At 40.0% G+C, this 23,935-nt stretch overlaps 2 protein-coding genes and 1 pseudogene across 3 annotated transcripts; 1 reads left to right on the forward strand and 2 right to left on the reverse strand.

Moving 5' to 3' along the window:
• Nucleotides 1-915: 915 nt before the first annotated feature.
• Nucleotides 916-5,054, reverse strand: LOC103333853 (RNA-binding (RRM/RBD/RNP motifs) family protein). The gene is made up of 6 exons (XM_008236763.3): nt 4,867-5,054; nt 4,667-4,769; nt 3,994-4,064; nt 1,557-1,748; nt 1,344-1,471; nt 916-1,241 (listed from the first exon to the last, which is right to left on the reverse strand). The coding sequence occupies exons 1-6, from the start codon at nt 4,987-4,989 to the stop codon at nt 1,193-1,195; spliced, it is 666 nt and encodes a 221-aa protein (XP_008234985.1). The 5' UTR covers nt 4,990-5,054; the 3' UTR covers nt 916-1,192.
• Nucleotides 5,055-9,914: 4,860 nt separating this feature from the next.
• Nucleotides 9,915-12,751, reverse strand: LOC103334489 (ABC transporter G family member 1-like; annotated as a pseudogene). The gene is made up of 7 exons (XR_016124775.1): nt 12,190-12,751; nt 11,702-11,781; nt 10,972-11,437; nt 10,769-10,855; nt 10,522-10,647; nt 10,216-10,407; nt 9,915-10,118 (listed from the first exon to the last, which is right to left on the reverse strand). The product of XR_016124775.1 is annotated as an ABC transporter G family member 1-like (transcript).
• Nucleotides 12,752-21,380: 8,629 nt separating this feature from the next.
• RABA4A (RAB GTPase homolog A4A) lies at nt 21,381-23,528 on the forward strand. The gene is made up of 2 exons (XM_008236782.2): nt 21,381-21,710; nt 22,908-23,528. Exons 1-2 carry the CDS (start codon nt 21,478-21,480, stop codon nt 23,350-23,352), a joined length of 678 nt encoding a protein of 225 aa, XP_008235004.1. The 5' UTR covers nt 21,381-21,477; the 3' UTR covers nt 23,353-23,528.
• The last annotated feature ends 407 nt before the right edge of the window (nt 23,529-23,935 follow it).

Here is a 23,935-nt window from a genome sequence, read left to right on the forward strand (position 1 = left end):
CGCATAACTAATGGGGTTGCAGATCGTCTTGGTTTACTACTAACTCACCACCTTGGTTTAAAGATTATCTGCTTGAGGATTGTCCTAAGAGTTTTGATGTTTGACTATCTTGCAATCTCTAACAAATGTGGTACTCTTTCTTTGATATTTTGTCCCTATGGGTTTTCCTCAGAGAGGTAGGTCATCTTGTAACGATTTGATTATCTATTGATATATTATCTTCTTCTAAATACAATGATAAAGTGCTTAAATTCATCTCCTTCTCCTTTCACCACATAGTTCTACTCCAACCTACAAATATAGTTTGGTTTAGTTTGCAATCACTAATAAAAAGCTCAAATATCAATAATAAAAAGCTCAAATTTATCTCCTTTCACATAGTTCAACATCACCACATGTAATATAGGCGGAAGACATGATTAATATTTCTTTCTTTTAGGGAATAGTATCAATAAGTATCTACTTACATTATAACATATGGACAAGTCATACCACGTGACCGTATTACCATACTACACTATAATTACTCGTAATTTGACTCAATTTTTGTTTAAATCTTTCTCACGCGTAGCACTTAAGTTTAAGTATAATCCGGGGCAAATTAAATTACAAAGACAAAACAATTTTGCATTAAAGGGAAAAATCGATTAAAGTAGGTGGTATTGGCTTGAAGGTGCAACGTGACAATATACAAATGAACACCATAGACGACCAGTGACCAGTGAGAGACCACAAAGCGGAGGCAAAAGTTCTGCCAGAGGGTCTTCAAAGTGACATGCGAGCCCACATATTCAGCATAGTTGGCCCTAAGGCCCTCAATCATCCTCCACCATCCATACTTATGGAACACAAGGCAGACAACTAATGCAAAACAAAATTTTTTACGCATAGCAAAACTGTTGAGCATGGTAGGAATTATATCAACCAAACAAAAAGCATAGCATAAACTGCATTATTTGGCAATACGAAACTTGTATCATCTAGTTCACACGGCATAACCCTCAACCACATCACCCAATGGACGCTATAGTTTCTATTCATACAGTTCGCAGTACTTCAGCAATACCGACACTTGTATCGAATTAACAGGCCAAAATTAAATATCAACTATTAACACAAGATGACAGGCCCTATATCAGATAACGCACCCATCAACCAGATGTATACGCCAGCCCAAGATGCAAACAATCTTCTAGTAATACGGCATGTATCGAGCTGGCCTTCTGAACCTGGGAACCTTCCTGCAGATGTTTAAAGGGAAAATTAAGGACATATCAATCATCTCACTTAGGCTAATTCAAAGACTAATACAAAGAAAGTAAGAGCAGTGAAACGAACTTTACCCATATCCATAGGGGGAGTAAAAGTAAGGAGGTACATATGGCCGCCTGAAGCGGTAACCCATATAAGGATTGAAGCGTCTAGGTCTGTATTGCTTCATACCAGGAACATTGGTCCTTTTAGGCAAAACCTGCATGTATTAAGCAATAAATTAACAAACATTATTGCAAAAATAATGAACAAGAACATCCAGGTCCAGCTTTCTGATGAGTTACCTTCAATTGCCGCCCATGCAGCTCAGATTCATTTAGAACAAGAGCCTCTTGAACAGCTTCAGTTTCGAGGAATTCCACATAAGCAAAACCCTTTGGTTGGCCGAATTTATCTGTCAGTATAGTCACTCTGTTAACTGTGCCACATGATTGGAAATGCTGCTGCACTTCTTCAGGTGTGCATGCATAATCAACCTGCAAAATATGATTTATTCAGTTTTTGAAGCCAACACTGAGTCCAAAAAAGAAAAGCAAGTAAAGCTCAAAAGCACTTCTAAATAAGGTGTGCTAAGAAAGCATTTGAAGGTACTCTTCCTGGTAAAACATTTTTATCCATAGCACATAAAACATTGTGTCCATTAGACCAAAGAAAAGGACAAAATATATTGATTTCCTCTTGGTTTGGAGACCCTAAACCTTAAGTGCTATAAACTTAGTGCAGAGCCACACACAGAGACTACTACTATGAAATAAAGAAAATTTTTCTCAAATTAGAATTTTTTTATACAACCCTTTACTGTAGCAGTATGTCAAGCATGGCTCCCACTAAGCAGTTCCCCAATACTGATCTCTGCCTTTTACATCTTATTTTTTCAAACCCCCACTTGCAGAATTTTTCATATAGATAAACAGCAAATCTTCACAACTAGTATTAGTTGGCAATGGCACTTGATAAGCAATCTACTACTGATGCAACATCACCTTCTCTTCTCTAAATTAGTGCCACTTGGCAATGCATCCATCTTTGCCAATTCAGCTTGTAATAATAACCAAGTCATACCATTAGCAATCTACTATTTATGCAACATCAAACTTCTCTTCTCTAAAGTCATGTGACTTGGGCTGTTCAGCACTTGCATCTTCCTCATCTCTCCAATACCGTGTTCCAATTTTCTTTTTTTGCGGGAATGAATGTTTCAATTTGGTCTAGTGCTCTGCCAACATTCCAATGATTGTTTAGTCCCTTCATGCCTGGGAACTCAAGAAGTTTGGGCTGACTGCATGCTACATTCTTAGCATTATTTTGATTAATCTTATTTCCACTAGATTTGTTTTTCAGGAGATGAAAAAATTCATGAATAATTCTTATCAGTTTAATACAGAAAGCTGTTAGCCTATAACAGCTTGGAAAGGTTTAACATTCCTCTCCACTAAAATTGTCACATTGGACAATATGCAAGGGCGCACACACATACAGATATTTGGATTCACCTTTCCCAAGGTGAAGTTATAAGTATTTCATCAGATAAAAATAAAGCGGATTTGCAGTGATCAGTCCATAATAAAGAACTCACAACTGAAAATCTTTAGTGAGATGTGAAAAGAGCAATTGAAAATCTTGCAGAGGACAAAGAGATCACAAAAACATCATGCGTGGAAGAAAATCATACTCAAGTAATATCAGGTAGTTTTTTTAAATTTAAATTTGGGTGAACGTAATTGACAAATAAGAGAATCAAGGCCATAGGGAAGCAGAATCATGTACCCCTCGCCACATTTGTACATGTGCACAAATTCCTGAGCCACCAACCAACACCATTCCAGGAGCAGCGAAGCTCTGCAAACCCAACTTTCCTTTGCTCTTCAAAATTTAAGCTGCTGCCCTCTTGTGTACTGAAGATGAAGCTTTTTAATTCACATCCTACCACTTGTCCCAGCCTTCTCTTAGAATATTTTCAGCAAAACACCCCTTCTTTCCTCCTCAATAAATCATATCACTTACAACTCACTGTTCTAGTTTCCACATTTACTTTTTTTTTTCAACTCTTTCTTCTTTTTCTTTTCACGCTTTTTTTTCACCTTCGCAAATTATTTTTTTTGTTGGGTGGAGACCTTAGATATTTTTTTCCTCCCATTTTCCAACTTTTGCATTTCTTGTTCCTTTTTCTTTTTCTTTTTTTAAATTACAACATGCAAACAACATTTTTCTCCCATTTAATGACATCCTAATTATACATCAGAATACTTTAACCCACCCTCAAACTACATTGTAACATGTCCAGTATACACAGAACTTGAGGAACAACAATGACCCTGCGATCATAGTACGACATAAAGTCAAACCATGACTCTGAAGTTGCATATCATCCGCCACATAAATGTAAAACATAGACATAACTTCAGAGAATAACCAAACTACAAGGAGGACCAAAACCCTTTATTCCTCTTTGATAATAAACTCTTGTTAATCCAAAAATGGTAAAGCATAGGCAACTTACAAACTAGAAAAAGAACTTATGTAAGACAAAAAATATCCAACCCCACTTCAAAAGAGAACGGCATGAAAAGTAAAAGCAGGGCAGCATGGCCATTAGGACAAGACATGTCTAAGCTTAACACATAATGCAAACACTTATGTCAAAAGAAATTTTCTTCTCATTTTTTTTAGGTGGTGTGGGGGAAGGGATGGGGGCAATAAATAATGGACATTATTACTCACATTGCCAACAAAAACAGATCGTGCATCCACCTCTTCTTTGTTTGCTTGAGAAGCAGCCACAGCTGCAGGATCTGTGTGAAACAAAAAAATCAGACACATAGGTAAGTGAGGTATAACATTAGAAGAAAAAGTGTAAACCAAAGAAAGGAAATAGTGTCGAAGTATAAGAAAAGATAAATTAGCATTCATTGTCAGAAGAAACAAATTACAATGAGCATGTTATTCGAAAGAAGTCGAAACAAAATTCCTTCCGCATATGAGAAAGCTCTGTGTAGCTCATACCGCAAATGAAATAAGATTTTAAGGTCCTCAGGACAATAAAAGTTCTGTAATTACCGAAATGCAGACAACATCACACTATAAAAAGAAACAATTAACAGAGTGCATAATGAGACCCTTGTGCTCTATTTTCTAGATTTCTTGATATACACTAAAGCTTTTCAATAAACATATAAACACCAGAACATAGTAATATGCACAATCCCATAACATCCCTTTGCCCCAACTTGACACCAACAGCTTTGATCCCCGAGTCTAACTCTTTCAGTAACCAAGCATGGAATTTTAAAACAAATGGGAAGCCAAAAAATAAAGTTTAAGAATACATTTTTATTTATATATAAGGTCAAAAACCAAATTTTAATTTACTATTAAAAGGAGAGAGAGAGGGAACCTTGAACAGCGCCCATTTCCTTCTCAACCTTAGCCTGCATCTCGCGAAGTGCAGCAGCTTCCTCCTCCATCTCCTTCAAGCGCTTCTTCATCTCGTCCAACTCCTATAATATAAAATCAAATACACCAAAATCATTCGATATTTGGTTTTTATGATTTTGGTTTCTAAAACAAATCAATTGCTAGGGTTTTTGTGAGTACCTTGACGGCGTCGTCGTCGGCGGTGGACATGTCAACGTCGGCATGATGAGCTTCAATATCCCCCTCCATTTCTCCCTCGTCTGGGATCTCTCCTCCGTACACCTCATGCTCCTCCTCCTCCATTCTGTCTCTCTTGGACCTCTGATTCCTACGAAGTTTTACGCTCGTGTCTCACTCGTATTTGCCATGGATTATATTCGGAGGCTACACCCGTAATACGATGTCGTATGCTTGCCCTATGCCTTGATTCTTTATGCTTTCTTTTAAGGTTGGAGGGAATCTAACCTAATTAAAACTCATTAGCCCATTGCTATTTGGGCTAAATCAAGGGCTTATGTAACTTAGGGTTTGTTTGGAACTGCTAATCCAAAGCAATTCTAACCGCGTTTGACCGAAAATGGCCAAAAAAACGCTTCTTTAGGTATCACTTTTAAAGAATCACAGAAATCATGTGAATTTTTAATAAATTTTTTAGAGTGATGAACTAAAACGCTTAAGAGCGTAAATGCTCGTTATATTTCAAACAAAGTCTTATCGATGCGTGCAACCTTTCAAAACATAGTGAAGTGAGAATATATTAGATACTCTTTTTTCTTTGACAACAATGAAAAGAAATCAACTTTAACTGACATGCAGTCTCTATATTAGTTCAAACATGTCATTTTGTCAATCAATATCATTTTTATCCTCTTATGTTATGTTGACGCAGAAAAATGGTTTAATACTTTCCCGCGTAACTTAGTGATTAGGTCTCTTCGGTATCCGATGTCCTCGGTAGGGTGTGCGATCTGTAAGATAGCAAACACACGGTAATCCTAGGGCACCGGTGTGGTACCGGCCGAAGGCTCTTCGATGCTTAAGTAAGTACGGATTAAGTAAGTTTGAACTACAGATCAATATGCAGTATGCCGTAAGTTCTGATTGATTACCTTCAAGCTGGGATTGGTGTCCTCTTTTATAGGCCTTGGGAGGTGTGCAATTTGTTTAGAGTTTCGATGTGGGACTCTGGGCGTCAATTGTGAGACCGCCACGCGTCCAGAGGGGCGAGGTTGCCCTAATGTTGCGATCGGTAGGTTTGGTACCGAAGGTGAGTGCCGAAGGCACAAGTAGCCCTGGTTTGGTCCACGTGTTCGGTATTCATTGGCTGTTCATTTTGGTATAAACAGAGTCCCCAAGTCCCCTTGCGAGTCTTGGAAGGATTTGCGCTTGTCCTCGGAAGGAACCACGGCCCTACCGCTCGTAACTCGATCTTTGGGAAGGGGCCGACATTGTCCCTTCCGCATCATTAGTTCAGAGGCCGACGCGAAGTCGAAGGTCGCCGGTGCCGACGGTGAAGGGACGCCCGAGCGCTTCGACTTCGGCCTCGCGTGCCGTCCGCTGCCCACGGATGAGCGACACGTGGCACAGTGATGATGGCGCGCGCGCATTAATGCGCCGTTTGGTTTTTCGAGGAGTACCGTTGTCAAACTCCCTCCTATAAATAGGGATGACCCCGGTGGTGAATTCACTTTGCATCCTGCGAGGAGTGAGAGCTCTATCCGAGGCGATTTCCGACGAGTGCTAACGGCAATCAGCGATTTCCGACGAGATCTAACGGTAACCAGGCGATTTCCGGTGCTGCCAACGGTAGGAAGGGCCTTCCGTGTTCAGCGATCCAAGTAGTTGCAGTCTGCGTCCACCTCCAGAAGCTAAACAAAGGTACCGTTCGGTAGCCCTACTTTTCCATCTCTACATACCTTAAGAGTTTACGTCCTTCCTTGGTTTGAACTAGACTGGCCATAGGGTTTCATTCGGTAGTCTAGTCGCCATAGGTGGTGATGTAGGGGTCGGTAGGATAGCATCCGGCATGAGCCTTAGTTTCCCTTTTTGCCTGTTTTTGTAGATGTCTGATAGCGAGTCATTCTCCGAGCGCGAGCCCAATGCGTTCGACGAGGAGTCATCGGACGGTCTCTTTGACTCCGACGTTGAAGCGGCGGGCTGATGCCGAGGAGGAGTGATACCGACGTCCGAGATACTCGCGAAAGGCCCAGCCAGTCCCCACACATGGTATCGGGAAGGGTTTATGACCGCTCCGCATCGCTTGTCTATCATATATAGCGACGGTTGCCACGTGGGGCTTGGCGCCCGGGTGGCGAGCGGTGGTAACCAGCCGAGGCCTCCACTTCCGCCGTGGTGGCGGCCGCCGAACCGCCCAACCGCCGAGAGTGTCCGTAGTCTACCCCGCAATCCTAGGGTGCCGATGGGGGTTCCGAATGAGCTTGTCTTCGGCGTTGATTATCTGGAGCCCAATGTAATCACCGAAAGGGAGATTGCGAATGGCGTTAGGTTTTCCTCCCGGGTCGCCGATGAGTTCGTTACGCTCGGTAGTCCCCGCAAGGTCATGGCTTCCATTGGCGGTTTGTCGCTACCGACTTAAGGGTCGTGGCATAGCACGTCCGTCGCGTGAGCCGTCACCCGAATGGCTCCGGTACCGTTGCGCGTTGGGAACTTCATCAGCAACATGTGGGGCGACAAGTGGACTTTGACCTTGGTGAGTGTCGTTCGTCCGATAATGACGTTGTATGCCGTCGGGCAATCGACAATGAGGAATTGGTCGTAGGTCATTGTTTTTCTGGGGGCGACGCCGAAGGCGATGGGCGGTGATGCTACCGGGTTGGACCAGATCTCCGTAAAAGTTGAGTAGAGGTGTAATTTGCCGATTGACCATGCCGCCGGCAATTCCCCCTTGAACGATCGGCAAAGATTACGCTTCACCGAGCTTCGATCAATCAAGACCGACCCACATCGTAATCGGCGATTTCGCACGAATGATCATCGGGTCGTCGTGGGGTAGATGATCCTCCTCCTCTTCTTCACAAAAGGTGATGGGTTCCCATCCCACCTTCGCAACTTACGGCTCCGATCGCCGTCTATGCCAAGACACGAGGACAAGTGGTGCACGCACATACCGCTTACCGAACGGTTTGAGGGTCCCGCCAGTGGGACCGCCGCGATCATGTGGATCATGTTGATCCGCCACCGCATTCGGAGTCGGGCTGCGGAGGCTGGCGAGATATCGATCCAACTTTCCTTCCCGAATCAAGCGCCGATAATTTTCCTCGGTCGATGCGCTTGGTATTGTGGTCGCTCACGGTGATATCGGCGAATTTGCCGTGTCCCGATTATCCCGCCGATTGGGCTTCCGGTTGGTCGGCCGGGATCTGGTCATGTTCGTTCATTAGAACGGTTTCGTGACGTCGTGTTCAGCAGGTGAAGACTTCCTGAGCGCGATCATGATTCGGTAGGGTGCCCGGTGGTCGTTACGCCCATACTTCCCGCGTCCTTTCTTTGAATTTCCGACGGCTATCCCGGCCGCCCTTCCGCTTGTGTCTCGCCGATGGGTCGCGGTTCGCCAGATAACTTTTGGTGGCCGATTCCTCCTTCCGAGCCGAAGGCCCGGGTTTGGAGTTGAAGTATTCGCCTTTGCATGGACTGCCGCCGCTTATTAATTCGCCATACGTCGCGCTGCTTGCACACGAGGTACCGGAAGTGAGAGGACCGTAGGCCACTCTTGAAGGCGCCGAGGCTGCCCTATCGTCCTGCTTCGGGACACCTCGAGTACTGTGGATCGGCGCGCCGCGTATTCCGTAGGGGTTCGTCCTCCCTTTGCCGAATCGTGTACAGATCGTCGGCAGAGTACAAACGGTCCGTCTGGATCATGAAGTGGTTGAGGAAAATTTGCTTTAGTTCGTCAAATGAGTGTACCGTCCCTGGTTCGAGACGGTAGAACCAATTCCAGCGCTCGTAAGGGACGAGGGAAACAGCAGACATTGCCCTCGTCGCCGAGGCCCTTACACCCAACTGCCGATTGGAAGGAGTGAAGGTGCATCAAGGGATCTTCCACACAAGTATAGAAAGGAATGCGCAACGGCTGTACCTCCCGTCCGATCTGACTTCTTGATGCGATCGTAAACGGTCCCGCCAAGTTTTCCCAATCGTGACTCGGGATCGGGTTCGGTCATCCTCCATCTTCGGATTCTTTGAAAGAGTAGGCGGATGGCGGGTCTCTACCGGGACGCCGAATCAAGTCTTGGAAGCTCTCCTTGGACTTGGCGTCGCGCTTTGAGTACTCCGGGAGCTTCCGAGGTAGCTTGATTCGTTGCCCTGCCGGGACGTATCATCATCGGACTCTAGTGCTGAATCCAAACCCCGAACCCTCCGAATGGGCGACTTATCCCGGACCCTCATCCGGAGTCCCAAACGGGCGTTTATTCGGATTGGGGATCTATGCCGCTTCGGCATCCTTCTTGTCGTTGATCCGATGACGACAATCGGTGTACACCTTCTTCGGTACGTGAGGTTGGTTATGGGGTGGCGGGACCACCACCGCTTGAGGGCGCAGCGCGTTGCCTTTGCCCCTCGCTTCCTTCTTCGCCGACCGGGTCTGCGACTGGGAAGATTCGGTGGTCCGAATGTTTTGTGTTTCCTGCTGATTAAGCAACCGTTGGGTTTCGTCCACTTTGGACGAAAGGAGATTGTTACGTTCTTGAAGTTTAGCCATCTCCTTCCGGAGGGAGGTCATTTGAGCCAAGAGCTCCGCCGACCGTGGTCGAAGCGTCGGAGGATTACCGAAAGGTGCTAGGTGCAGCGGGCTTGCTCCACTTGGCATACCGTACGGTAGTCCGTCCTCTGAAAGGAACTGTGGTCCTGAAGTGGTTCCCATTTGTTTTGTTTTTAGGAATTGTAGGTTGATTTTATCGATTTCCCACAGACGGCGCCAAACTGTTGACGCAGAAAAATGGTTTAATACTTTCCCGCGTAACTTAGTGATTAGGTCTCTTCGGTATCTGATGTCCTCGGTAGGGTGTGCGATCTGTAAGATAGCAAACACACGGTAATCCTAGGGCACCGGTGTGGTACCGGCCGAAGGCTCTCCGATGCTTAAGTAAGTACGGATTAAGTAAGTTTGAACTACAGATCAATAGGCAGTATGCCGTAAGTTCTGATTGATTACCTTCAAGCTGGGATGGGTGTCCTCTTTTATAGGCCTTGGGAGGTGTGCAATTTGTTTAGAGTTTCGATGTGGGACTCTGGGCGTCAATTGTGAGACCGCCACGCGTCCAGAGGGGCGAGGTTGCCCTAATGTTGCGATCGGTAGGTTTGGTACCGAAGGTGAGTGCCGAAGGCACACGTAGCGGCAACTGAATATGGAAGCCGTCTATTGCCATGAAAGTCAAGAATGCTCCAACAAACATGAGCATTGCACCTCTAGCCTGAAAATTCAGTTATTTTGAAGCTATTAGATTATACTAACAGGTTAATGCGTATGATAACAGTAGAGAAATATGTCACTAGAATTCACCTAATTACCTGTATTGAGCCAAAAGTGGAGCCAATGTCATAAAAGATCGTCCCTACGCATAAGCACAAGGCAATGTAAATTGCAAGGCGAAGCCAGTAGTAGCCTAGATCACGATACATGTTCACGAAAGATCTCCTTGTCAGAACCAGGCATTGGGTTATGAAGTTGGCCTGGCTTCCCTTCTCTAGAGCCCCACCTTTCTACAAAACATAAGAAAATCAAGCTATGTTTTTTTTCTTTTTTTCTTTTTCTGTGTTTGATTAGCTAATGCTTAAAATTAAATTTGAACTATTCAAAACCATAGGCTTATTTACTTGTTGACAAATTTCAGCTACTTGTTTCTGAACTTGCTGGAAATGATTTGAAGACTTGTATGATTGTATGAGAATATTAATTGCTTCCTCAGTGCTTGGTTTGCCATCAAACCCTTGTTGGATATCCTAGCGTCAATATTCAAGGAAAGTTTTTGTTTTTATTTTTGGTTATTGGAGTAATCATAAGTTTATCCAATGAAGCTAATTGCTTTTAAAATGAAGGGATTACTGTTCTCAGAAGACTTACAATATCGAAATCCTTGTTGATGGTTCTAAGGTAGTGATCTGCTGGGTTTCTCAGAGTAGGACAAGGGAAGCCATTTGAAGCAAAAAACTGCACCATTTAGATTGGCATAATTATTTAATTGGTCATAAGAAGTAAACTTATTTAAGCTGATGAAAGTCAGAATGATTCATGGTTGCACATTCATTCTTCAAATAAGCTAATACCTGTTCTGCCATTGAAGTAGGGCCAAAGTAGACTGTTCTACCAGAGGAGAGAAGGCAAAGGTTTTGGAAAAGCTCAAAGACTTCACTGCTAGGTTGATGAATTGATGCAATAACCGTCCTTCCATCCCGGTGTGCTAGCTTAACAATGCGGTTCATGACATGGTAAGATGCTGCACTGTCTAGCCCACTTGTAGGCTCATCAAGGAAGAGAAGCTTGGGGCGAGTCAAGATTTCAAATGCAAATGCTAACTCTTCTTTTCTGTCCACCATTGAGGCCTTTTACGCTCCAACCGCCAATCCATATGTCCATGGAGTCTAGCAAGCCCATCTCCCTTATTGTCATCTCTGCTCTTTCCTTCTTTTCTACTTTGGACATGGAGTCAGGCAGTTGGAGTTGTGCTGAGTAATATACAGCTTCCCTGACTGTTAATGTAGTCAGTAGAGTGTCGTCCTGAGTCACGTATGCCTGCATATCGATAAATCAAACACATCAATTATTATTGACCTTTCCAGGAATAAGAGAGGATCCAAATTCTTATTTCCTACAAGAGAAGAACACTTTGATATGAAAATGAGAAGTATTGTACATAAACCAGATTTCGGGCAATCGGAAGGTTCAGATGGCAATCAAGAGGATTTCACATTATGGTGTGAAGGTTTGGTTCATTACAGTGGATTGTATGTGATTAGATATGCATATATAATGAGTTCCTTCCTTCACTATTCTTACTGAAGTTCCAAAAGCAAGTGTTTCTCTACGGCCATTGATTAAAATCTCCCCTATCTGCTGTGTGTCTGAACTTAGCCTGCCTGCAATATTCAAATGTTTTTCAGCAGTAATTTTTTTTTTTATGGAATAAAGAAAACTTCACAGCTGCTAAGCTGACTTTATCAAATAATTCAAATTAACAAAAAGGTCAACGAAGAGAAGATTTGTACGGGCTTGTTTGGGACTGCTTATCTAGAAAGCACTTATGGTCATAAGCGCTTCTAACAAAACTGCTTTTATTATAAAAACGTTGAAATTTTCATAAAAAATACAGGTGCTTCATGGAAAAGCACTTGGGATTACTTCTTGAATAAGCACATAACATGTGCTTCTCCAGAAAATGCTTATGCAATCCGTTTTTGGTTGTCAGAAAGCGTTTTTAGCCATTTCAAAAGCACTCCAAAAAAATACTTACAATATAAGTAAATAAGTTAGAAATTGGGAGATACCTGCCAAAGCATCCAAAAGGGTGGATTTGCCAGAGCCAGAAGGACCCATGATAGCCAACATCTCACCAGGTTGAGCAAACCTTGTAAGCTCCTGCAAAATCATTCTCCTCCCATTTTTCCCATCAAATACACCAACCCACAGGTCCTTCCATGTCAAGCAAACACCTTTCTTTCTCAACCCAATTTCAATATCATCACCAACAACATAACTTTAATCCTTTCCATAGCCTAGCTTTGCAACCGTTTGATCAATCCCTACTGACTTCTCCACCGCAGATTCTAATCTCAGAGATGGGGCTTCATGAATATCTAAACCAAAGTTTGGAGCAGCTCCAGTTTTAAACACAATGCTAAATGGGAAAAATTCTGTCCATGCTAGAGACAAGGAAATCCCATCTTCAGCAGAAGCTGTGCTGCTTTGCCTTTTCATCTTAGCATGATCATCGTCAAGAACATGACTTTCCTTGGAGCTGGGGCCTCCCACAGCTGATGCCAACAATGATCTTGTTGGGCTTGGACTTGTCGTCCATCTTGGGACATTAGCTGAAGAACTCAACTCCATGCCAAATGGTTTCAAGTAAATCTGAAAAGGCCAACTTCAACTCCAACTTCTCAGTTTCTTGGTATTTAAAGTATTTCCAAATGCTTGTGAGCTATGATCAGCTGCAGCCTGCAGCTTGCCGCCGTGGGACCAACACATTTTATTCTTTTATCTTTTGCTTAGCAAGAAAAATAAACTTGTTTTGTTTGTTTGTGCAATTAAAAAAGAATAAATAAAACCACATGGTTTATTGCAAATCTAAGTCCTGTCATCAAAGACAAAAGCGTGTTCTACGCTCATACATAATCTTAGGTTGCTTGCTTGGACTTTTGATGATTTGAACGTATTAATTTAGTTTTGTGCTGTGTTAATTCCATTGATTTGGTGAATAATTTATTGTCATATCTGTCCTTTCCATTTCAAGTATGGAGGTAGATTGCTATTTATACATCCACCCTCCTTAGAGCATCCATAGTGGGGGAATGTAAATTCGGGGTGTAAAGCCACTTTTACATCCTCTTTACACTTCCGGAGAGTGTAAATATGTTTTTGCTCCAATGGGGTGTAAATTCGGGTAGTCGTGGGTCCTCTTTTATGTTGACTTTTCTTCATTTTTCTTCTATTTTCTCAAGTGGGTCCCGCCTGCAAGGGATATAAAAATAGATGTAAATATACATTTTATTTTACATCTCCATGGTGGTGATGTATATTTACATCCATTTACATCTCCCCATTGGAGACGATTCCGGTGACTAGGGTGTATAACATACACCCCTGTATACACCTCCTTACTGTGAATGCTCTTATAAATGTGTGTCTTCATTACATGTACTGTACTTACACAAGAGCTACTGTTTGAGTGTTTGTTTATGGTCATTTCCATATGTTCTCCTCCAACTAGCTATTTCGTTCTTGTTCACTCGTTTGGTGTTTACTCCTAAGATGGAAGGGCAAAGTTCTCCACTGCCTTGGAAACCATCGACTGGTCAACAAGTTAGCTTTCTTTGGTGCATGAGCGTGCCACTGCTAGTAATGAAGATTCTAGCAGACTTCTTCTAGAATAGATAACTTGCGCCCCAAGTTACTGATCTTTAAAACAAACGATTGTGAATTTGGGTGAGGAATATATCCCAAGTAAGTTCTTTTCTTGCCTCAGACTGGTGAGACTTTCATAATTTATCTCAGTATAAAAACAGTTGTTCTGCCATAATAGTTGATAGAAATTGGACTATTTTAGGCAGAACTGCCCTTTACAAGACTATAAATATACATATCAACGCTAGAAAGATTAAAAGACAATTGGAACTCCATTTATGCCTAGATAGAAGGCTATGATTCGGGCTGGACTGAACTGTCAACAACTTTAACTACTAAGCTTCAGCTGTAAATCGATACCAAAGTTCAATTTTGGCAGAGCTTTAATCTACTTCAAGCTTTATGAGGCTTTTGTGTCACACTCCAACCCTCGGATTTCCAAAACCTTGGGTTAAGACGTGATTCACACCTTAATTATAGAATTTAAAAACTATAACTAAAATGTGAAGAAAACATTTAAATAAATAAAATAAATATTTCACATAAAATATTCAGTAGAAACGCGGAAACGATAACATCTGAAACCATAAAAATTTTACATTATTTTACAAGTCAGAACTACTCTAGAGTTCATTAAAAGAGTAGCTCATTATTCATCCACAAACTATAATACACTCTATAGACATGCCAAAATCATCACAAGCTCTAGATTTCAGGTTCGGTACCTGCAAAATCTATTAGGGGGTGAGCAAAACCAGAGCTCAGTAGGGACATAAACCTTTTCATGGTAAATTGATATAATTAAATTAAGTGACAAATAATCAAGCAACCAAATTTCACATTATTAGTAAGAATGCATGAATGCTCTTCATCTAATCCCGTTAATTCATATAATTGGACAAGCAGACCTGCACGTCCCATACCATGCTTTTACCACTTGGCCCCGAATGCCCATTTATATAAACTAACACCCATTTCAACTGTCCCATAATTCCCCTTTTGTTAGTCATCTTGTCTAACTCCCTTTCGCCAGTCCCGAATCACCCAATAAAAACCATGTGCACTGTGGGAATCCTTGAGACCTGGTACCTGCCAAGAGTTAGACTCAACTACACAAAAGACCATTTCCATTACCCTCTTTTCCACCATTATTTTCTCAACCCAAAAACTCCAAATAATTTCCATGACATTATATAGTTATTCTATTCACATATCTCATAAAAACAATGTATTCATTTAAATATCACAAATGTACATATAATCATGCTCACATTGTTCAAGCAGTTAAGAGTACATAAACACCCAATACAAGGAACGTAGATCAATCAGTACCATGCATAATATAATGCTCACGAAATTTAATTAAATCAATCTCTATAAAAGGCCCCCCAAGAAACCCCTACCTTATTATTTCCAAAGCTAACTCCAAGTTAAGAAAACACAAGCTCCGACCTCTAACTCCTCCAAGAATATTATTACCACTCTCTCTCTCTCTCTCTCTCTCTTTCTTTCTTTATCTCTCTACCAATATGCTATTCTCGTTTCTTAAGCAAGCTATGCATGCCCTTCTCTAGATGTGTAAACCATTTCCACATGCAACTCTCTGTTTATACTACTACATAGGTGGCAACTAATGGTTTCTAATTGGTGGAAGATGCACTTCAACTGATAACCTTTGCTCCAAGTCTCAATACCACCAGCTCATACTAAGAAGGATTAGTCATCTAGTGGAATGACACTTGTCGAGTAATCAATCTCAAATAGAAAAGTTTTAGCATAACTGACTTACACGTCAAGTTCAAAGCAAGGAAAAACTACCACCTCCTACTTCCTATATACAACCTTTTTTGGTGAATTGACAGAGCTAGTAAATAGCTATGCTTACTAAGCATTTTTTTTTCTTTGACACATACTACACTAACAATGACTAAGCATAACCATAACAGCAATGACTACACGTAGCTTAACAAAGACTAAGCATGCATACATCAATACTAATTGAATAAGGCATCGTATATAGAGAAGTCCCTCCTTTCCTCAATACTAAGTTGAAATCAGTCAAATAGGCTTTCATCAATCGTATAATGGGCCCCTTGTGAGATTTCAACTGTGATGGTTAGTTTGATTTTCTTCAGTTTGAACAACTTCCTGCTTTCCTGCTTATTTCTTTCTAAGATTGAAGTTTGCTTATTTCTTGGGAGAATCACCTTCTCTAGAATAGAGAAAAAATATATATATATATATATATGTAAAAGGGATTTGATCTTCAAAATTTTCAGAGATGTCCCTTCCCAGTTTGCCAGCCACTGACCCTTTCTTTTAAATTCCCAATTAACTCTGTGATAGTTGATTTTGCTGATTTTTCAAAGTCTGCGAAGAAAGGTTTCACGTGGGTTTCATGTGGATTTTTGAGAAATTGTTGCTGGGCCTTTTTGAGAGATGGTAATAGGTTGAGACCAATCCAATTTTTCTATTTGATTTGTCTAAAACGTAACAGCCATCCCTTTGGCATTTTTTTCATTCTTGCCACCTTTGAAAAGGACATAGGCCTAGCTTTTTCTCTATCCCGATCCGATAGTTTGAAGCCCGGTTTTGGTTTCATGGGCCTTTGAGAAGTGGGCTGTGTGTGTGTCAAATTAGGCCCAAACAATTATATTGAATTAAGCCATTTGACTAAAATACGACCTAACGACCTCATGCGTATGATAACTGCTATTAACTACTTGAGTTACAAACTCTTATACCGATAATTTTTTTCTTTATATTGACAGTTAACCCTTAGAAAGTATCTGATTAATACTAACACAAACTAATAAAGGGGGTTAGTATTCAATTGTAGCCACCTGGTGATTCAATAAGAGCTTAATTAATCCAATTCATCATACAAAACCACATGGTAAAACTTCTTCCTTTCCAAGAGAAGTTACAAGGAGGATCATCTCCCAGTAGGCTGATCCAAAGAGGTCCAAAGCAGAGTTTTGAAGCAATCATTGCAAATCATGTGGATTGATGAAATACATTTGCTCATAATAAGTTGGTTTGTGTTACTATAATAAGGTGAGTTGAACGCGCGTTTCAAACAAAGCATGCGGCATGCCACAAAACTTGCGACCATTGCAATTAGTTCTTTTGGCACCTATGTATAAATGGAGGCTGATCTTCTTTTTTTGTCAAATGGAAACTTTTTAAACAAGAAAGTGGCTGGAAATAGCAAATAACTTTTTCATTTGGGTTTGGTCTTAACGACGAAGAAATTTGTCTGCATGCAAATCAATAATAAGCAGGGTAGGCAACCGCCTACTCCATTTTTTGCCAAACTAAAAATTATTCAATACCAAATACAATCAAATTTTTTCTGCCTACTCAAACCCAACCCATCAGGGGCGGTCCTACCCTAATAGCAGGGTAAGTAGCGGCTACTCCATTTTTTGCCAAACTAAAAATGACCAAATACCCAATACAATCAAATTTCTTCTGCCTATTCAAACCCAACCCACCAGGGGCGGTCCTACCCTAAGAGCAGGGTAGGCAATGGCTACTCCATTTTTTGCCAAACCAAAGATTACCCAATACCCAATACTATCAAATTTCTTCTGTCTACTCAAACCCAACCCACTCAAATTTTTTCCTTTAACAAAAAAAATAGCCTAGCACACTCAAACTTTCTCCTTTAACAAAAAAAAAAAAAAAGCAATATAAGCATGTGAAAGATGTTAAAGTTGTATGGAGATTTTTATTTATTTATAAATTACTAAAAAGGTGGCAGAAGTGTTACCTCTCCGAGCCAGGCACGAGTTAAGGGAAAGCTCTCGTCAAGAGGTTCATTACACATGCAGAGGATCAAACCCGGGACCTCATTGAGGAGCCCAATCAATTTCGCCCAACATGTGTGGCGTAGCCCGTTCAATTTTCCACTATAACCAAAAAAAAAAAAAAGCCCAATATAAGCATGTGAAAGATGTATGGAGATTTTTTTTAACGTTGACTAACGTTGTGAATTTTGTTAGTGCTTCTGCTAAGCACCGTAATGAGTTAAATTTAATTCAAAAAGCTGAACTCAAAGAGTTGTTGGATTATGGGGAAACTTGAGACAGGTAGAAGACTTAATCAAGGTCGTAGTTTGAAACGAGCTGGAGCCACTTGTTGAGGATCTCACTTTGCCTCTATTACAAGTTTGATGAGTTTATTTAAAGAGACTAAAATACTTCTCCAAGAAATCAGTGATCATGGACCTAACCAACAATTTCGTGGCGATGCAGAGAGTAACTATATTGCTATGATGTATTTTGAATTTGTGTTTTCGTTGCTTTTGATGAATAAAATTATGAGAATGACCAACTTTCTTTGTCAAGTGTTTCAGACAAAAACTCAAGATATTGTAAGTGCTTTAAACTTTGTTGAAAACACAAAATCACAGTTCCAAGATATGAGGGCACATGACTGGGATGATTTATTCATAAGTGTGGTATCATTTTGTGAACAACATGGTATTGATGTTCCTGATATGAGTTCTCGTTATATGAGTCCCTACCATAGGAATGAGGAAACCCGTAGAGTGATAACTCTTCTTTATTATATTTTGTAAATATCTCTTCCTTCCCTTCCAAAGAATATTTTTCTTAGAAGTCGGCGAATCGTAAAAAGACTTGTATCAAATGATTGTTATATTGTTGCTTTCCACTTACCCGGTTCCCCACGCAGCGAACACAAAAAATAATTATTTTAACAAATCATGCCGCCGAACAAACCTCACCCTAACCACATAAAGCTAGAAAATTAGTGGTCGTTTTTATCAACAAAAAGATTTTATTATAGTTGAACATTACTATTGCATTGATGTATTAAATGATGTGATAGATTGCATGTTGAGGGAGTTAAATAACAGATTTCCAAAGCAAACAGTTAAAATTTTTATTCTTAACTCAACATTAGATCCTCGTGAATTCCTTAAAATCATTCAATATTGGGAATCTATGTAAACTTGCTAAGAAATTCTATCATGCTGATTTCAATACAAGTGACTTGAAAGCTTTAGAAATTGAGTTGAGGTATTTTCAAAATGATATGCATCGCCTTCCCTACTTTAATGACCTCACCACTCTTCCTCAGTTATGTCAACAATTGGTGGAAACAACTTTGGCAAAAAACTACCATTTGCTTTACAGGTTGATTCAGTTGGTTTGACTTTTCCTATTTCTACAACAACAACATAACGAGCTTCTTCATGTATGAGAATTATTAAGAATAGACTTTAGAGCACCATAGCTAATGAATTCCTTACTGATTGCATGATTCTCCACATTGAAAGAGAGTTTGTTAATAATATCGATAATGAAGAAATAATTTAAGAATTTAAGATTTCTAAGTCTTGTAGGGTAAAGTTTTAGATTTAAATAGTTTAGTTTTGTGTTGCATTGCATTTACTTTTTTTTTTTTTTTTTTAAGCTTTTATTTATATATAGATATGCATATTTGATGGTAAGGCTCATTACATCTCCCTTAACTAGGTGTATCTTTTTATTTTTATGAATAAAATTCACTCGTACCGTCAAGTTTTTAAGGTAAGTTTCGCCTACTTGACTTTTGAATCCCGGATCCGTCACTGATAATAAGTGTAAATAATTAGCATACTTGAGCTAGGCTAGTTGGACAGAGTAGTGAGTCAGTCCCTTTGCATACAAGTTCAAGTCCCTTTTTCTGTAGAAATTAGAGTAATTTAGATTATCGTATGTATAAAAAATAAAAATAAAAAGTATAAACATAGTGTCATTTTGTGATATATAGGAACAATTATCGCTAGCAACAATGAAAAAAAAAAGTCTGTTTTTTTTTGGGTCAAACAAAAGGTATAGAAGAAATGGTGTGCATTTATGGAAACAATTGTCAAATGTACTCTGTTTCCCAAAATACTGGATGGAAATGTCATTTATATGTTAGAGGAATGCTAGCAACCTTCTCTCTAACCTTCTCCTTTGGAACTTCTCCATTTTTAGCTTGGGAGACTTTGGAAAAACACAAAGGAGAGAGAAAATTTGTAAAAGAAGCCAAAATGGACAAAATTGCTTATTTATTTTTGGATTTCTAAGAAATCCTTTACATTTGCATGTCTTTGATTTGAAAGTTTAGAGATTTTTCAAAAGCTGGCTTTTCAAAGTGAATTTTTCTAAAACCTAAATATTTTTATACATGTGTCATTCTTCTTACACTTAAAACAATGCCATTAATATATTATACAAACTAACTTTTGCTTTCCAAGTTTACCCTTATTAAATGTATTCAATTTATCCAAAACATTTCACAACTTTCTTACCATCTTATTAAAAAAAATTTAACGTAAATTATTTTTTTTAAAGAAAATTTTTGCTTTTAAAAAAAAGAGGAAATGTCCTTTTTTAAAATTTAAAAAGTCTAAACTTGACGTTAAAAAAAGGGACATTTCCTCTTTTTAAAGCAGACATTTTCTTAAATAAAAAAAAGTTGTCATTAAATTTTTTTTTAATAAGATGGTAAGAAAGTTGTGAATTTTTTTGATAAATTGAATACATTTAATAAGGGTAAACTTGGAAAGCAAAAGTTAGCTTGTATAATATATTAATGACATTGTTTTAAGTGTAAAGAGAATAACACATGTCAAGCTAAAAAATGAGAAGGTCCGAAAGAGAAGGTTAGAGAGAAGGTTGCTAGCATCCCCTTATATGTTAAGGATCACTGTTTGAACATTTAAGGATAGAAGGACTCCACATTCAATGTTACTATGCATGTTATGTGATTAGTCTTTTTTCTGTTAGCAACTCCCAAACCATTGGTAGGAGAAAAATAGAAAGTTGTCAATTTAAAGCAAGGAAAGGGATATCAAGTTTTAAAAAAATAATAAAAAATTGGGGGCTTCAACTCCTAGAAGATTTGACAACTTCAAGAAGCAAAACTAACGTAAGTATGGACTACAACTTAAAAAATTTGACACAATTCATTTAATATGAATTAATTTCTTGAAGTTATTAGAAATTATAATATAGAAGGAGAGGTTAACAATTAAAAACACTCAAAAGGTTCACAATCAAAAGCATTTCTATCAGATCAATAAAAATGTTACCCTTGGACGATTGGATTGAATCCCTCGACACACACCCTAAACCCCTTGTGGGTTAAAATTAGGAAACAAAATTTAGTCCCTTGTTGGGCCAGAAAAGGAATTTCAGCTTGTATTTTGGACCGAGTGCAGGCCCAAGCCCAGATAAGAAAACCCATTATCCTTTTTTTCTGTGGTTCGAAAGTCTGGACTAAGCGACAAGTCGTTTTAAGTTTCCGAAGAAAGGAGGGCTTCGGCGTGACCGTCAACCAGCCAAAACAGACAACTCACCCGAGACATACGCTGTCTGACACCGCGCACATCAATCATGGACAACAAATACCCTGTTTCACACTGTTCCTTCTTCCCCGAGCACACTACCAACCCAACCAATCCCAGACCTCCACGTCACCACTTTGGATCCAACCCATCCATCCCCACAAGCGTGTCACGCTCTGGTTGGTCAGCTCACAGGCAAGGCAATGGGGGTGACCACACTTAGACTCTAACATGATTGCAAGCAGCAGCAAAAGGAAAAGTCCTCGTCTTTTGGGGAGCTCAATAAATTTGAGGCCTTTTTGGGGTTTTAATAGCAGAAGTAGCGATCTGGGATTGTTTTTTACTTTACTGGGTTGGGTGGAAAATGGCGAGTGGAGGAGGATATGGAGACTCGAACCAGAAGATAGACTATGTGTTCAAGGTGGTGCTGATAGGGGACTCTGCAGTGGGCAAGTCTCAGATTCTGGCCAGGTTTGCTAGAAACGAGTTTAGTTTGGATTCGAAGGCCACCATCGGCGTTGAGTTTCAGACCAGGACCCTTATCATCGAGCACAAGAGTGTTAAAGCTCAGATCTGGGACACTGCTGGCCAAGAACGGTCTCTCTCTCTCTCTCTCTCTCTCTCTTTGTGTTCTCTCTCTGTTTTCTGTAGCTTATAGCCCTTTTCTTCAATCTGCTACATGGGTTTTAGGATTTTGAAAGTTTGCAGCAGCTCTACTCTGCTTGATGGGTTTTTCAGTTCTAGTAGAACTTTTTAGGTGTTGCTTTGTGTAATTTTTTTTTTTTCTGGGTTAATTTTGTTTGAAGTATAAGGTGGATTACATTCTGTGATGCTGATATTGGTTTAAGTGGATTGCTAATAAAATGTTTCATCTGTATGCTAGAATTGAACTGATTGAGACTATTAAGCTGGGGAAAAAGGGAAGGAAAAGTAGGAGTAAGATTAGTAGTTTGTGATGTTGTATTACATTTTCTTATTAGCTAAGAATATAGATCCATGTTTTTTTATCTCATGCACTCCACTCAAATGATTAGATACTTTAAATGCTTTTTAAATGCATAGAATGAAATTAGATACCCTTTCTTTATGTGATCCATGCATTGCTTAGTTGTAAATACCGGCCACTAGCAATATGCTTTTCAAAGATATGAATTTGTGTTGTATCCATATCCTACTTTTGGTGCCATTTTGGCCGCCTTGCAATCTTGGATGTTGTCATGGATGATACAGCGCGGTAAGAATTGTTACCCTTTTTAAAATGATGTGCCAGATTTTGAGTTGATCTATTTCGGGGTGGGAATGGATGATTACATGGGTGAGATTGTTGTCTTTTATAGGATGAACGGTTTTGGATAAATTTAGTGTTATCTTTGTATAGTATCAGATGATATGTGCTTCTCAGTCTTATGCTATCTTTATGAGCTATTATCGCATAAGTTAGATAGTTGGAGTGTTGGATTCTACGACTTCTTTCATCACTGGATGAACTATGAAGCCAATTAAAGGAGCATTCATGACCCAAGTCGGGCGATATGTTCACACAATCATATGAGGCTCGGCTTTTGCTTCCTTTTGCATAAACAAAGATTTCAATGTAACTAAACGAAGTACATCATTTGGAAAGAAATTATTATTGGTTGGAATGTAAATTAGGTGGGAGTTAGAAGCCTTCACTCTTTGCTGTCACTTATTTACTTTCACGCTATGGAATAATCTTCCCACCTGACTCCTTTTAACTCACAAATGGTGTATTGGCAACTGATTATTCTACTTCTCTTCTGGTGTTATGAGCAGATATAGAGCAGTTACAAGTGCATACTACAGGGGCGCTGTTGGGGCAATGCTTGTCTATGATATAACCAAACGCCAGAGCTTTGATCACATACCCCGTTGGTTGGAAGAGCTGCGTAGCCATGCCGACAAGAACATTGTCATCATTCTGATAGGCAACAAAAGTGATCTTGAGAACCAGCGTGCAATCCCCACTGAAGATGCCAAAGAGTTTGCTCAAAAGGAAGGACTTTTTTTCTTGGAGACCTCAGCACTGGAATCAACAAACGTGGAGTCTGCTTTCTTGACTGTGTTGACAGAGATATTCAACATTGTTAACAAGAAGAGCCTGGCCGCCAGCGAAAATCAAGCTAATGGCAACCCTGCAACTCTGTCTGGTAAGAAGATCGTCATCCCAGGCCCTGCACAAGAAATCCCAGCTAAGAGCAAGGTGTGCTGTACATCGTGATTTCATTGGACCATTGATTTCTGAACACGGATGCTTTCTTCTACATTCTTAATACTAGCAAATTTTGAGGGTTGTGATATATTTCCTTTGTATATTTTTTACATTGCTTTAGTTTAGTTTGTATGAGCTGATTAATTGCTTGTTTGAAATGAAGCTGATTTGGGTTTGCCTCTTTATGATCTGTTCTTTTAAGTATGAATGGTTTTTACTCAAACCCTACTCATCACTGTGTAAGATGCGTCTATCCTTTGGTATGAATGGTTTTTACTCAAACCCTACTCATCACTGTGTAAGATGCGTCTATCCTTTGATGTCATCAAGAAGACACCAAATAGAAAGGAGAAACTCTAACCTGAAGCAGAAAAGTCTCAAGAACAATCTTCTTCCCTCCGCGGATTCTTACACAAGGATGATTGGATGGCTACGGTTTAATTTATTAAAACTAGTCCTTTTGACACATGCTTTGCGCCTGTCAATTAGCTCTCTCGTGTACTCTCCACAGGGCCCTACTGCAATACCATTATATAATTTCTTCACGTGGGTGTGATTTGTTTAATATTATCCTCATTTACTGAATGATTTC

This window comes from Prunus mume, linkage group LG1 (genome assembly GCF_029339155.1).
Source record: "Prunus mume cultivar Tortuosa linkage group LG1, ASM2933915v1, whole genome shotgun sequence".
Taxonomy (NCBI): Eukaryota; Viridiplantae; Streptophyta; class Magnoliopsida; order Rosales; family Rosaceae; genus Prunus; species Prunus mume.